This window comes from Triturus cristatus, chromosome 3_2, assembly GCF_964204655.1.
Source record: "Triturus cristatus chromosome 3_2, aTriCri1.1, whole genome shotgun sequence".
Classification (NCBI taxonomy): Eukaryota; Metazoa; Chordata; class Amphibia; order Caudata; family Salamandridae; genus Triturus; species Triturus cristatus.
Window position 1 is genome coordinate 820,048,966 of NC_140584.1, and position 16,395 is coordinate 820,065,360.

Here is a 16,395-nt window from a genome sequence, read left to right on the forward strand (position 1 = left end):
AGGAAGCACAAGTAGCACAAAAAGTGCTTCAACATGTATTCAACAACCAACGCTCATCGCCCACCCAGCTGCCACGAACTTAGTAAACCGCTACAAAGTCTATGCACAGCATAGTGAATCCAGAAAGATTCACGCTGCAAAACGAATAGTTTCTTACCTGTCGGTGTAGTTTTGCAGCTTGAAGAGTTTCTGGATTCACTAGCGAACCCACCCACCTCCGCCAGAAAAATGAGATCAGAGGAAGGGGATTAAAAAAAAAAAACAATGATTAAAAAATAAAAATAAAAAAAAGACTGATACAGAAAAGGATGAACCAAATAGCACAAGACCAGAAAAAAAGAATCCGAAGATGGCGCCCAAAGGTTGGAGCTTCCGGAGGAAGCACGCCAATGTCATGGGAGGACACCAAATGGTGGGATGTCGACGCCCACCTGGGCCACGGAAAAAAAAAAAAAACGAAAAACACTACGATTCCGGACCCAACCACTAGACCGCGAAATAATGCACAGCATAGTGAATCCAGAAAGTCTTCAAGCTGCAAACCTACACCAACAGGTAAACTATTCCGATTACTTCAAATAAAAATAAACATATACTAAGATAGAAAATAAATTCTAGAATGAAGATGGTGCAAGAGGGATTGTCTGCTTATGCTTGATGTGATAGACTCATTCTATCAATGGCCAAAAGAAATACATTTGCTATTTTGGAGAACGTTTCCACATCCAACTACTATATTGCGGAACAATGCACGGATTTATTATGCTGTAAAATTATTGTTACAAGTGATAAACAAATGCCTTCCCTTAATTGCAGTACTTGTAGTAGAATGGTCCCCTGATGGACCTTAGCTGAAAGGATAAGTGTGAAAGGCAGCTCTTGCAGACCTTTTATGAAAGATTAAGAATCTCTGCTGCAATGGCATAACTACAGTAGTCACGTATATGTATTTACATAGAGGTTTATCCAGAGGACTGGGGAACAGAACACAGGCCACCAGTGGACACCGAGGATAGTGGGCAGGGGGCATGCTGCATTTTAGGGGCTCATCAGGCTGGTGGTAGCAGTTTTTCTTCTTTGACCTTCTGTTTAGCTTTCAGCCTGAGTCTTTTGTTGACAGTTGCTGATCTTGAAACCCCCTAGCAACCCCCATTACACATCATGTGATATCACCAGTAATTCTATTTAATTTGATATTGCCTTTATTGTTGTGGGCCTCCTGAAATGTTTATGAACCACTGTGGTATTGCAAGCAAACCAGAGTCTGGATTGTGGAGGTTTTGGTGTGCCCATGGTACTGTCATTATTTGTTTGCCACTGGGTAATGTTGCATATAAGAGGGCAATGAAGCATAGTTCTTCTTGGCTCCAAATATCCTTTGATGTTTTCTCATACTATTAGATGGCTCATTCTGTTTTGGCTAGATTGGTGCAGTTGTGCCAGCATGGTTATGTGGCACCTGCATGTTTTGTGTCTTATCGTAGAAACAGAAGGAGGGTTTGGCCTCTGAATTTTGTGTTTTTCAGGGGTGACAGGTACTCATGGTTCACAATACTGGACTGGGTTTGCACTGGGGTGTTATAGAATGATGTTTGTGGTGCTATTTCTAGTTTTTCTATGTTCTAGAAAATTTTGACATCACCCCACGTCATCTGGGTGACATATGTGATACCTCCGTGACTATGCATTGTAAATTTTGATATAGACTTCTAACTACAGATTCCTCACCTTAGAATGTTCCTCAGGTGTCCGACTGGATCTGGAAAGTCTTGAGCAGTAGCTCTGCACACCGGTAGGTGGTGTTGATCGGCTCTGTTATCCACATCGGAAGGGACTTGTGCGGTGCCTGTGCAGGCACCATCCTAGCATGCTGACATCAGTTCCTTTCAGCATGGATCCTGAGTGCTACCTTGTCGTTTTTGACCACTTCTTTCGACCCTTTTGTCGATTCCTTTGAGCTCTGTTCCAGTGTGCGAGGGATATGTCCCCAACAAACCCCCAGGCTTTAAACCATGTGAGGTATGTCACAGACAGATTTCTGTCTCTGATCCCCATTTGATTTGCCTTCGGTGCCTCGGGTCAAACTACGACTCCAGCCCCTGCACCAACTGCAAGTAGATGCCTCTCAAGGTAATTCACGAGCGGGCAATTAAACTCCTGACGGCGCGGCAGAAGAAGGCTACGCTCTTTCAGCCCCAATCCAGAGGGAGATCTTGGGCCTGTTTCTGGAGCCAACCCTGCATAGTATCTTCATTGCACTCCAAATCACCATTGTCGAAGTTGCATAAATCAAAGTAGTACAAGAAGTCAGCGTAGCGTTCTTCAGCTTCTCCTAGGAAATGCTGTGCTTCTAGGCCCTGCTTCTCACTCCACATGTGGAGCTGGTGGCCGGGTCTTTCTACTCTTCCTCGATTTCCCCTGAGCTGGAGCTTCCCCTGCCCATCTTAAAGAGGGGTTAGTTCTGTGGAGCCCATACTCCCCTTTAATGAAGCCCACACTCAGGTTCTCACAGGGCCCTGAACCAACCCCTGCACATGGACTCTTATGAGCAGGATGATTGCTCACCACCACCGTCCTGCTCTCCTCCAGCATCCCTCTTCCAAGAGTCTGATGGTGCAGGCCTCAACAGCCAAATTGAACCCAAGCACAATCCCTAGCACCCTACCAGATAGGGAGAGCGGCAAGATACCTTGGACAAGAGGATCTTTTCTTCCACTAGCCTGTCATTGCAGTCGATGAACACTGCATGGCTCTTGGGCTGATACACTGATGCCTTGGGGGACGCTGTTGCGCACCTACTCCCGTCCTCCCAGAAGAGAGCTGGGCCATTTTGAACCGGGAATTGATTGATAGATGGTTGGGGCGCAGCAAAGTTCACCATTTGGTGTGGACTGGAAATCACTGACCCACTAGGCAGGGCCATGGCTTAAAAGGTGGCGCTCAAGCCATCACGACTGGTTGAGGCTGACTGTATTTTCAGGGGATGTCCAATCTTCCCTGATAAACATGCCTTTTGATAGCTCCTGCCTATTCGGTGAGAAAGCGGACAAAGGGTTTGAGCACTTTAAGCATAGTTTCGTCACCGCCAGATCCGTTGGCCTCTCCTTGGGTTCCCAACAACAGCACTATTTATTTCGCCCATGGCAGCTGCAGTGGCTGACCAGCGCACCCACAATTCCAGCCTCGCCCCTCAAACCAACAGGCATACCAGTCTCTTCATGGCCAGGGATGCAGACCTCGCAGTACACACCTAGTGTACTGTCCAGTCCCCCGCTTCTCTAGTTGCCACAGCCCCCAGGCCTCTTTAATGGACCCTCAGTCCAGCACACTAATCTTGTTGGCGGCAGGATCAGCACAAGCTGCCCCAGTGGCAAGCAATAATCTCCGACAAGTGGGTGCTCCGAATCGTACTCCTGGTTTGTGCCCCTTTATTCTAGAACCCCCACCCTTGCCACAATCCTTAAAATGGCTGTCAGAGGGCCATCACTCCTTGCTACATATGTAATTGCAGGCCCTGTGGGCCAACAAGGCCATCCAGAGGGTTCCAGTTCAATCTTAGATCTTCTCCCTCTCAACACCTCCGCTCCGCCGGAGACCCCCCGCATCTGCAGAAACAGAACTGGCGAAGAGCCTTCTCCTACGTCGCAGCCAAGGCCTGGAACAAGCTCCCAGTTAACATCAGGCGTGCCCCGACCATGCGCACCTTCAGGAAGAACCTCAAGACCTGGCTCTTCGACTGAACCGGAGCTGCACTCCCCTCTGCCCCCCAGCGCCTTGAGACCCTCACAGGTGAGTAGCACGCTTTATAAAACCCTGATTGATTGATTGAACTCCTCCCTACAGATGAAGAATTTCAAGATGCTCACTTTAGCTCATGCCCTGTCTGCCTTGGACCTGGAAGACTGGATGGAAGCATTGTACCTTCAGGGCATGTATTTCCACTTTCCCGTCCTTCAGGTCCAGAGGCATTACCAATGACTCATGGTGGGCCAGGAGCATTTCCAGTTCACTGTACTCCTCTTTAGCTTCACCAGTGCCTCTCAGGTGTACACTAAAGTGATGGCAGTGGTTGCAACACATTTGTGGAGGTCAGAGGTTCCAGTCTTGCCCCACCTCAATAACTAGCTGTTGAAGGCGGGCTCGCTCAGGCAGTCATTGGAACACCTTCTACATTTGCTGGGGTTCACTGTCAACATGCCAAAGTCACACCTGACTTCTTCCTAGATGCTCGTTTTCATGGTAGCCATTCTGGATATGGTGTAGGTCCGTGCCTACTCTCCACAGTGGAGAATCCAGGACATTCTAGCTATAATCCCGGTGTTTCCGCCTCAGTCTTTGGTCTCCGTGAGACTAACTGAGGCTGCTGGTTTTGATGGTCTCTTGCATCCTCCTGGTGAAGTACGTCAAATGGCACATGCTGGCTCTGCAGTTGGACCTAGAGTACAAGTAGGCACAGCACCAGTGGAATCTCTACGACCTGTCCTAGATCTCTCTCCCTTCCCTTCTGAAGCTGACCGTGGTGACCGATGAATCACTTCTGCATTAGGGCGGAAACCTGGGAGAGGTGGAGATCAGAGGACTCTGGTCTCCGGTGGAATCCCAGCTCCATATCAACATTCTGAAGCTGAGGGCTATCTGCTCGGCAGTGAAAGCCTTCGTCCAGGCAAAAGGGGAAGGCTGGGTCAGGTGTTCACCGATAACACTACCGCTATGTGGTATTGCAACAAACAGGGTGGAGTGGGCCCTGTGCCGGGAGGCACGGAGTCTGTACCATGGCTTGACAGTCAGGACATTTTATTTATTTATTTATTTATTTATTTATTTATAGAGCACGCAGCTACCCAACAGGGTCTCCCGGCGCTGGACAAGTGGAGGCAGTGCCATCCAGGTGTTAGGCAACAGACAGAAATAGGAGTCCGGCCAGGTCGCTGAAAAGCAGAGTCTTTAGGCGCTTACAGCCAGAACCACAATGCCGGCGGCTTCAAGACGGTCTATCAGAATGGAATGTGACCGTGTCAGAAGCCACCCTTCGATCCAGCAGAATGAGGGCGGATGTACCACAGGAGTCAAGTTGTTGCTTGCGATGCTCCGTGACCCCGAGAAGAGCAGATTTGGTACTATGGCCAGGTCGAAAACCAGACTGTGAAGGGTGCAGCAAATTTCGAATTGTGTTGAAAGAGGAAAGTTGAATATTAATGTGCCGTTCCATAATCTTAGAGAACACAGGCAAAAGGGAAATGGGGTGAAAATTTGACCAACAGAGAGGATAAGGACCTTCCTTTTTTAATAGAGGAAGGTCAAATGCATGTTTCCACCTCAAAGGTACCAAACCTGTACTTGAGGAAGTATTGAGCAAGGTAAGGGTCCCAAAGAGGTCAGCCTCATCCAAGAGATAACGTTTAGAAAGGGGAGGAGATCAAGAGGTGTTCCAGGCTTAATGGAACTCAGCAACAGCTTTAGGGAAGGCAAGTCCAAACGAAGCCATGAACTAATCTGTGAGGAATCACCAGACTCAAGAACCTGGGGGAAAAATTCAGGGAGCCCCATCGTTGGGTTGACCGGAAACATTAGATTCCCTTATTGAGAGGCATTCACAGCAATTTGGCCGTGGATGGACTTGTCTTTATTATAAAGGAATCGCGCTAGCTCATTGCATTGAGGTTGGGAAAGCGAGGGAGGGGACAGTAAAGCACTGCCTGCTGAGAGTTTAGTCACAACTTTGAACAAAGTTTTCTGGCAGTTTTGGGAGCTAGAAATCTTCTCAATATAGAAAGTAGCCTGACCCGATCTTCAAAAGGGCATGAAATTGCTTTAATGCTCCCAAATATTCAAATTTCGCATTAGCCACGTAATATTTACTCCATTGTCTTTCTAAGGTTTTACAGTGTTTTTTTCTCTTGTTTGTGAGAGTCAGTAAACTAGGGGGCAGGAGGATAGATTCTGAGCTGTGGTTTTACTGAGAGAGGGTGAGCAGAATCAATGGCTCTCTGTAAGCCATTGGCACACAGAGCTGGTCTTGCTCAGGGAGGGAAACAAAAGAAGGGATTTTGTCACAAAGCAGTTAAAGTGCTGACAAATTAGTTTTGGACCAGTTCCTACTTTTAGGCAGTGAGGTTGGCCTGGTAGAAAAAGTAGAGGAAATCTTGATAGTAAAAGGAACTGCAAAATGATCTGTTCAGCAAAGCTGGACAGGAGGTGCAACAGATACAGTAGCAAGATTAGAAAAAATAGGGTCCAAAAGGTGACCAGCGATGTGAGCTGGTAGTGAATTTAGCAATGAAAGATTGAGTATTCATATCTTCTATAAATGTGGATGCTGATTTATCTTCAGGGTTCTCAAGGTGGAGGTTGAGATCACCAAGCCTCGAGAAGTTGGCAGCCCGAAGAATGTCGGGGGCCAGCAGGTCAGAAAGAGCTACACACCAGTTGTGAAAAGGCCCAGGAGGGCGATAGATAAGGGCACTCAAAAAAGGTAACCTTGTGGGTAAAAGGGATAGAGAAAGCCAAGGCTTCACAGTTAGAAATCTGGAGGTCCACAATTTTACAGTCATAGGTTTTAAAAAAAAAATAATGACGATACCATCGACAACTTTAAGGGGTCTCTTAATTCCTAACAAGAAAAAAGTATTAGGGAGCACCGATATGACATCAGGTAGGTAGCGGTCGTGAAGCCATGTTTCCATTAAAAAGAGTACGGAAGGGTCTACGTCGGTGAGAAAGTTAAAAGATAGATGTGATGTTTAGGTAGGGAACGACAATTTAAGCAGAATCAGCAAAATTCGCTGTTTGACGAAGAAGCAGTTAAAGTGTTAGGAGAAGAGTAAGGAGTGGCACTAGCAGCCTGAAGGGCATGCACACACCCCAGCTGAAGGGTAGGAGTACACTTAAAGTAGCAACAAGAACATTGTATATCAGGATTAATAACTTGGCAAGATGCATTAAAGGAAGGTCGTAGATTACGCAAGGTGAGGGAAGAATAAAATCTAGAAGCTGACTGCAACGGATCAGGGTTTCTGGTCCTGGCCGGGTGCAGACGGGCTTGCCTTCGGCGCGCCAGCGGCGTGCCTTCTGCGCACGTCTGCTTGATCATCGGGTAAAGTAGGGGAAGTGCAGTAAAAACTAGACAGCATCCGGAGGAAATGGACGGAAATGACCAAAAAGACTATCACCACGCCCTCTGAGCAAACGGCACTCAGCCGCGGCGGTACAAGGCGGGCGTCACGTCAGGTGAGAGCAACAAATATATTAAAAGTTAAAACATAGCCAGAATAAAAAAAATATATATTGCACACACATAAAAACAAGACTGGTATCAAGTGCGATAGAAAACAGGCAAGCTCCTTTCACAACCAGAAGAATTGCCACAAATAATATCAGAGCATTAGTACACCCCTGGCGCGATCTCTGAACACAGTGATAGACAAACTTAGCTGTCGATGGTTCGCGGACCACAATTGACATCTGCATCTGGTGGTGGGTTGATGGAAGAATTCAGAAAACCTTGGCTTGATCTGTTGGCCACTGCAAGAACACACAATGTCAGCAGTTTTATGCATTGGAGTTTCAAAATCTGCTCTGGACTTCGGTGTGCTTTTCTGCCGAAACCACCCCTGCCCTGATTTCTCAAGAAGATTAGGACTGACCGTGCCCAAGTCATCCTGGTCGTTCCGGACTGCGCACTGAGAGTTTGGTATCCACTACTCCTGAATGAGCATTTGTCCTCCAATCAGGCTGCCCCTTCTTGAGGATCTCCTGTTCCAAAAGCAGGGCAGGGTCTTGCACCCAAACCTGCGCGCACTCCACCTTCATACCTAGAGATTGAGCAGCAACAGTTGAATGCCTTTAACCCCTTCGGTGCACATGACTGCCCCAGGGCCGTCATGCGTCACGGTGGGCGTGTGTTGAGGACGGCCAGGGGCCATCCGAAACCCGCCCACTATTTAAATAGCTCGGACAGGGCGAAAATGTGCGCAGCGCCGAATCGGTTAATCTTCTTCCTGAAATGTGTGATGTTATTCTGCCAGCCAGGCGTCCCTCGACAAACGCAGTTTACACCTGCAGTTGGGACAAGTTTGTGGCTTGGTGCTCCTCACAAGTAGACCCACTTGCTTTCTCCCTGTCATACGTACTATTGTTTGTGTTATCCTTAGGAGCTGGTTAGAGCTCATCCCATACTCTTTGGAGTAAGGAGAATGGTATGATGTCCCTCCCTCAAGGAGGTCACCCCTCTTTGGATATTCCGATCAGGTCCCACGCCTCGAATCCTTGTAGTTTTCGCATCTCGCAGAGCCACCTCCTTTGCCTAGTAGGTTTACCGTGCCACCCGATCGTTTTTCTAGCTTTGTCCCAGGCCTTTATTGTGGTCTGTGTGGCTCGGAGGAGACACCCTGTACCCCCACTCCCATATAAATAGTGGAGACAAGATCTGTCCCCCTCCCTCCCCTCATTGTGCCTGCTCCAGCTGAAAATTGGAGTGATCCAAAGGGGCTAACAGCCAATCATTAATGTTAATAAGGTGTGCGGCCCAGTAGTAGGCCCGTAAGTCTGGCAGCGCAGACTTATCCTAATTGATGCTATATCCCGAATAACTCCCATATTCCTCAAATAATTGGAAGGTCGAGGGGAGGGACAATGAAGGGTCGGTCAGATAAAGCAGGATATCATCTGCATAAAGGGAAATCTTTTCTTCAGTTCCAGGCTCTTCCTCAATCTTGAAACCTCGGATTCCAGGGTGGTCATACACAGCACAGGCTAGGGACCCTATAGTGAGAGCGAAAAGCAGAGGAGATGGGGCATCCCTGCATCTCCCAAGCATGAAGCCTGATTGATCTCTGCGGATCCGAGGCGTCTAATCGCAGATTTTTAACCGGCCCTCCCATCCTCCCTGCTCTGCTTTGGCTCTTCAACCAAAAGTTCATATTCCACATTATTCAGTTGTTGCTCTTCATTTGTGGTGTGGAAATAGCCACGAAAGTAACTGATGTCTCCAGGGTGGCGCCTGAATGGCACCCTGTGCATGTCACTTCCTACGTGGTTCACGTCATCTGTCGGTATGCAGAAGTACTGCTCAAGATTTACTGGATCCAGTCTGACACTTGGGGAATAGTCTAAGATCAAGGATCCATAGTTGGATACAGTGTCTACCAGGAAAAACTTAACTGTAAGTAAGTAACTTTTTTATCTGAATGTTGCGTTCTGTTATGTTTCCTGCTTTTGGGGTGCAACACGTTCCCGTCTTTATACATTTTGCTGCTGTTTTGTTGGGTGTAAATTTGGTCTTTCAGCCATTGTGGCCTATATTGTCTCCTCAGTTTTGAACTGTGTTGTAGGTGTTTGAGTTATGCTACTTGTGTTTAGTGGTCTAGAGACGTTGCCATTTTCATGGTTGTTTGCTTTGTGTTGGTTGCAGGGGACTGTTAATGCGTGTAATGATAGTTTTCTAACAGGATGTCGAGCAATCGGAGTTTTGTTTGTATTTACTTTTGAGAGAGCCGCATTTTGCCACCATACGTGTTTTCGTCCTGTGTTTTTGGGGTAGTAGTGTAATTTATTTTTTCGGATTGTGCTGTGGATGTGAGATTGCTTCTGTTTTATAATCTGCTTAAATATCAAGAAACCGAGCCTGGATTTGTACCCCGCTGCTGACGCCTGACTTGGCAGCGGCCCAGTCTCCCTAGTCTGCTTGTTACCTTGATTCTGTGTATCGTGCTCACTTTGTTTCTGTCCCGGCCCGTTCCCCCCCCCCTATTCCTGTGGATCGGTAGGGTCCTCCCTAGGGGAGCTCATAATGCTGCTTGGACTTTTACTGCCTTGTGGGTTTCTTTGTAGTTTTTCATAAAAAATGGAACCGCCATTCGGGGGGTCTGGACGGTGTGGCCGCCAACGCTTCCATCGACTTTTGGGACCTTTATCACTTGCCGCTTGTGTTTTATAACTGTGTTTTATGCTCCCACTGCTTGCTAGCGGCCGGCCTGAAGGTTGAAGGCCCATATTTGTATATCTATTGCATTCTGTAATAAAGGTTTCAAAAAAAAAAAAAAAAAGAAACCGAGCCTGCAACAGGAGTTCATAAGGATGTGCCAAGTCATAAAGGCGTCTTTTTTTTAATGCTAATCCTCTTTATTGTCCTGCCTCGTTGCTTTGTAGTTAGGCAGAAACAGTTTGTCGGCCAAGGTAAAAGAAAGCAGTGAGGCAAATGATTAGCAAAGGGACCATAAATGCATGCAGATTATGTTCCATGAGACTATACGCAGTCACTCTCTTCAGGGTGTTGGATTCCACTGAAAAAGTGCAAGTGAGGTACTAACTCACACCAATCGGAGATTGTGATGAAGGCCAATAAATCTAGTCCTATCATGAACCAAACTGAAGTTGTCATTGAAGGTACACCAATCAGCAACTTTTAGTTGGAATAGTATCTCTAACGTATGTGGTAATCTCAGCTGCGGTGTCCATCAGAAAGTACTTGTAGTATGGGCACCCTAACACCTGCCTGCACAGATTGACGGTACTCAACTGTACGCTGTGAGGTAGGGGGTATGAATACATAGCACATCTGCTTAAACACGCACACACTCATTTTCTCTCCCTCACTCTGTATGATGTTAAAACATTGTGGTGTTGATAGGACTTTTATAATGTGTAATAATAACATAATTTGGTTCCTCAATTTAGATTCTTCTACCTTAGTGTTGAAAAATATGAATTTAAAAAACCTATAAAATCAATTAGCAAAATGTGAATGCTGTGTCTGAGAAGTAGGGAATGGTGGAGAGTAGTTAATAATACATGGGTTTCTGTAATTCTTTTATAAACTGCAGTCTCATTTCTATATAATCGGTGACTTGTGACACACCCAGTCGCTGATTATAAAGACAAGATGTCGGAACTCTACTATTATAAGCTGTTACAGTTGAATTCTGATGTCACAATGCCAGCTGCAAGAGCCAGCAGCTGAGGGGAAAGACAGATTTGGCCACAGACATATTTGACACAGCTGTTTAAAGCAACGAAAACGGAACATTGCTTTTCTTTCTTCTGCTCTATTTTATTAGCTTACAATGACAAGCAGAGTGTTTATTTTTTGCACTCTGAGATAGAGAACCGCTATAATCTTTCTGATTATATGTACAAATTCCAAGCTACTGCAGCTTCTTTTTATTTTTTACTTTTAAACTGACTTGTATGCACCTGTTTCTAATATCTGTTTGCTACAAATATGTAACAGGTTGTTGATGTGTTTAATTTTGCACTAGAGGTTTTATTTTATTTTTCTGGCTGTTTCAAACTATGCTAGTTGTTTCATATGCAAGAACTATGCACCAAAGTTTTAAGTGGGTTGTGGGAATGGTGATATGTGACCATGTATTCCAAGGGATAAAGAGTTCGAAGTTCCATAACCTTATGAAAGAACTCTGACTTCAGCCTTGTTCCTCTATCGTTATGGAACTCCTCTGTGACTTGCAATATTCGTATAATGTAATGTACAGCAGGGGATACTTTATTCCTTATATTAAATGACAAGTCTTTTTTGACAGGTACTTCTAACCGCAGATTCCTCAAATTTTGAATTCATCCAGACTGGATTCCGTTAATCATTCAGCATGGCTCCTGTCTGCCACTAGGTGGCACCCATATAGCTTTTTGATTACTCCCCGTAAGTGATGGAGTGAGCCGCATATAAGTGCCATCAGTTCCTTTCTTTTTACATGGATCCAGACCTATGCTCCTAATTTTGTCAGTCTTCAGGCAACTCCCAAATTCTTTTAGAGTATGCTAGGGGTGACGTATCTCCCCTAAAAACAACAGCATTCAAATAATGCAGAGACTGTAGGAAGCAGGTGCTGGTCACAGTCCGGCACAAAGTTTGTATTACTAGGGCTATGGTCACAACCCAAATTTGTCTGATAAGTAGAGATGGACGAGCCATTGAAAGCTCGAGCCAGATGCCTGCCTCACGCCCAGTTAGAGCCCAAACAAGCAGAGATTTCACATGAGATGATGTGGCCTAGTGCCTACAGCCGCCAACCATGCAACATGAAAAACCAGAGTAGAATCCTGGCATATCTACCTGTGCTGAAGATAAACAAACAAAAACGTTTAACTCGTGTTGCTCTGTTGTGAAGCACTCTTCTGTCCTTGGACATGGTTCACACCATATAAAATTGTCAAAAATGAAATGTTGATTCTGCTATAACCCTATTCTCCAAGAATTAAGGAAATGTCATTAACCTTTGATGTCAGATAGAGATATTCTATGGCACAGTGTGAAACTCAAAAATATGCATATGCATATATAGTCTGGCAGACCAACAAAGTGGACTCTTTTTGATCAGTGTGGCATGCCGTAGCTAGAGCTGTTTGCCACCGCTGTAAGCATGCAGTGTCAATGCTTCTGCACATTGGAGTTTCCTCCAAGAAGGCTATTAGGAGTTTTTTTCCATCAGCAGTGGGACTCCGATCTCTGGAATGCATTCCCATCACTAGCTCTTCGAGTTCTCGGAAAGGTCAGGTGAGAACAGGTCAAAGTCATTTTAATAGCCCCAGCCTGGGCCAGAAGAGTATGGTATTCAGTGTGCCTGAGAGTATACCCTTTCATCCAGCTAACTCCTTTGTTGAGGAACAAGCGAGGTCCCTGCACTCAACTCCCTACATCCTACTCCTCATTACGTTGAGACTGAGTGGCAACCGTTTAACTCCTTTGACTTGCTGGCAGAGGTAGCTTTAGATATCATCCTTGCAGCTAGGCACCTGTTTACTAAGTCCATCTGCAGTGGGTGCTGAAAGACATTTTTGGAGACAGGCATATTAATCATTTGCAGGCCAGACTTTCTATTGTTTGTATTTGGCCCTGCATGGCCTCACAGTCAGCAAGATACTCTACCTAACTGCACATTCCTCACCACCCTCCCTCCTCCCTGTTCTGTGGAATGGACTTCTGTACATCATAATAAGGTCCCATGTTCGATTGCAAGACTGTCACCTACGTTGTTCGAAGTGCTCTGCATCTGAGGGTGTGGAAGGAGAAAGATTAAGAAATTCACTTCAGCATGCAGAGATGGCGGTTACTTGTAGCTCAACTCTATCACTTCTGGCGCAGTAAGGAGTCACCACTGTTCTGTATTAAAGGGGGTATGTAAAAGATAAGGAATCTGTGGTAAGAGCTTTACCAAAGGTTAGTAACTTGTTCATTTGAACCATCAGTCTTTCACCAACATGTCTCGGTGGAAGCAAAGAAGTTGTTACATTTAAAGGAGGACTCTAGCGCATTTCTTTTAGATGCTTGAAAAGTTTGCTTTGTTACCTAGGATTCCTTGGCTGCGGAAATCGAGGGGACAATGCGCAAGGGGCTCAGTTTAGACGAAGAATGTCTTTCTCCTGGTCAGAGGTGAGTTTCATCATGTAATATTAAGCCTGGAACAATTGCAGCTGCATTTTTATTTCTTTCTGCCGTCTAACTTAAAAAAAAGAAAAATCTAAAATGAAACTATTGGGACATTGTGATCTCGCAGTTGAAGTTGTGGTCAGTCAGGCTGAATTTGCCTGTGGTTGACACTGATGTAAAACTTTGTTTTTTTAGTTACTGTACCAGAACCAACCCTTAGATCAAAGAGTAATACGGGGCATGTGAATATGGAAGTTTTTCTATTGGCAAAACCTAATTCTAAATTTAAGTAGATAGTTTCTTCTTTATGTGCAGCCAATGATTCGGTCATGATCTTAGAAAAACCAGGTCAGCTGAGATGCTTAACTCTTCCTTCATTCTTACTTTTTCAACTTGTGTTTTCCAACCATGGGTCTCCCTAAGTTTTCAGTTGGTTAGAGAGTGTGGCAATGGGTATCAGATATCCCTGCAGACTCTTCTATGAGGGATAATCCCATGATTGGGTGTGTAGGGTCGAGGAACTTAAAGCCTTTACTTAGTTTCACAACATTAAATCTGATGCTCAAGCCCAAATGCTTTTGTAGCTTTGCAGCACCATCCTGTTCCTGTAAATCCACTTTAACACCCAAAGGCATTCTGTCATTCCGCTACTTCAACATTTTTAATCAAGCCTAGAAACAGGCTATTTCAAATCCATAATGCACTAGTCCTCCTCAGCAGAATGACTATTACGTGAAAAGTAAATTGCTCACCATACAAAAAAAACTGCATATCTATCCAAAAACCTAGGATCATTGGATTACAGCTGACCAACCATGAATGCTTCATCAACAGCACTGTCCCCCTCAAAACAAAAACAACTTTGACCTTGGAACTTTCACTCTTCCTTTCTTACTCAACCGCTAACACCTACACGTGCTATTACAACACAGCGACACATGAGGTATGTAAGAACAATGTAAATGTTACACAGAATGAAATGTAGGTGTGAAAATCTTTTATCAAACATTAAGAAATTAAAGTTAAAAATCTAGGTACATATGAAAATGTATTAAATGTGATACTAATAATTCCCTCAAGCGCAAAGTATCATTGGAAACAGAAACTCTCCTGCTGAAACATGAAATTAGAAAAGGAGTACGTTTCACTTTGCCCAATCATCTCTCCAGTACACGGGAATTTGTAAAGACTGATCAGTCCCAGGTTTAAGAGATTTGGGTAGCTTCACTTGTACACTAGTTACATGTACTTGCACTGCATACTGTGTGCTCTCAGTCTGCTTTAACTTAAGCCTATTTTGTTTAGAAGAGGTGATGTTCACTTCCTCTGCACTGACTTTAAAGTGCGGAAGACGTGAATGTCCTCCCACTAAAGAAAGGAAATTCCATTCATGCTTGTACTAGAGGAATTTCCTTTTTACTGGTTGAGTTGTAAAAGAAGAGCTTCCCTTGGTGCCCACAATATTGTTTGTTTGCTTACTGTGATGTGAAGCGCCCCGTGCCCATTTACGTCAGTTTGTGAAAGCTGCCAGACCCTCCGTCTCTGCAATCTTCATTGTGATGGCTACAGTCCTCTCCCTTTCCAATGGTACCCCTCTCTAGCAGATCCCTACTTAGGGACAACCATAGGAGAGTGATTGCTGAGCAATGATTCCCCAACTAGACCACCAGGGATGATTTTGAGAGGTAGCTGTAGCAGCAACCAAGACATGGGCAATTGCACCCATCTAGCAAGGAAGCCTTTCTGCCCAGGTAGATGTGGCATAGAAAATCAATAGGGTTAAATATTTTTAACAAGAATTGGATGGTGGGGGGAGGCTGGCAGTCGATCTTGGCATCGGCTGTAGTCCCCAAACCCCCCCCCCCCCCCCCCCCCCTCCCCCAACACTCACTCTGAAGAGCAAAACAGCCTTTCTGTCCCCACGTAGATTGGGACATTTTCCCTCAAAATTCCGTCCCCGTTGGTTGGACGGCGGCGGGGGAGGGTTAGGCAAAAAGCACATTATACACCAGGGATAGATTAAAAATAAACAGGGTGTAGGTTCTGCGCGTCCTTGTACGGAGTCGCAACCCGTACCTCTAATGCATAGACATTCTTTCTGCTCCTTCCAAAGGGTAGATTGAGGGATTTACTCCGATATGCCTGCTCTAGGGGGGGAAGCAGAAAAAGTGTTAAACCCCACAGTTTGTATTCGAGAAAGGGGTCCAGGTGCAATGGCATTTTGTGTTGGCTCTTTTTGCCACTCCCATATAGAGGTGGTGTACAGTCAGTATGACCAGCGAGCTCATCCCTTGAGATGGGGCACTCATGACCCACAGGCCCCTTTCCCCTTGTGCCCCCCTCTCTTCAAAGAGAGGCCAATCTGCCCCGAGTGAAAGACAGAGCCACACTTTCAACCCACAACAATGTAATTTACTGATGTCCTCATCAACACTAAAATTAACTGTCAGTTTGTGTCAGCGCCGAGGACAGTACTTGTTTTTGTAATTGGGTACAGTGTCTCCGACTGCATTGGGTGCATCTAATTAAGGGTGTACCACATCGCAAACGGGGACAATGCATAAGATCATTCAAGCCCTTGAATTTTGGATAAGAAAACGTTCTGAGATTCACACTACCCTAGATTCCCCTGGGTCTCGAAGTGTCTGAAATGCCCAGGATTGCTAGAGTTTCCTTGTTGCCAGCTGACCCAGAGCAGGCATAGTGAAGCCATTCATCATAGTAAGTGCGTACAAATTGGTTTCTTTGGGTGTAGTTTTAACAAATGAACTGCTATGCAGGAGTTGCTTTGCAGGGAAAAATCAGGAGACCCAAGTCCTTGGGAGACGTAAAGCAGAAATGCAGATGATGGAGGGGCAATAAGGAGACACCTGTCTAGCACATGAGTGGTAAACAGTTATGGTTGGGTGTCCCTGTGGAGGAGTACATCTGGCAGTCATGCATTCTGTGGCATATTGGATAGGGCCTCTCATGCCCACAGGTATAAAAACGTCAGGCAGAGCTCCACGTGC

The 16,395-nt window shown here is 45.5% G+C and overlaps 1 protein-coding gene across 4 annotated transcripts in view; it reads left to right on the forward strand.

The window, feature by feature from the left end:
• Positions 1–16,395, forward strand: part of TRAK2 (trafficking kinesin protein 2) — a 376,229-nt gene that overhangs the window by 282,390 nt on the left and 77,444 nt on the right. For all 4 annotated transcript variants that reach the window (XM_085648987.1, XM_085648989.1, XM_085648988.1 and 1 more), the window contains one exon: positions 13,308–13,387. In XM_085648987.1, coding sequence (XP_085505113.1) covers positions 13,308–13,387 — 80 coding nt within the window. The remainder of the gene's footprint in view (positions 1–13,307; positions 13,388–16,395) is intronic.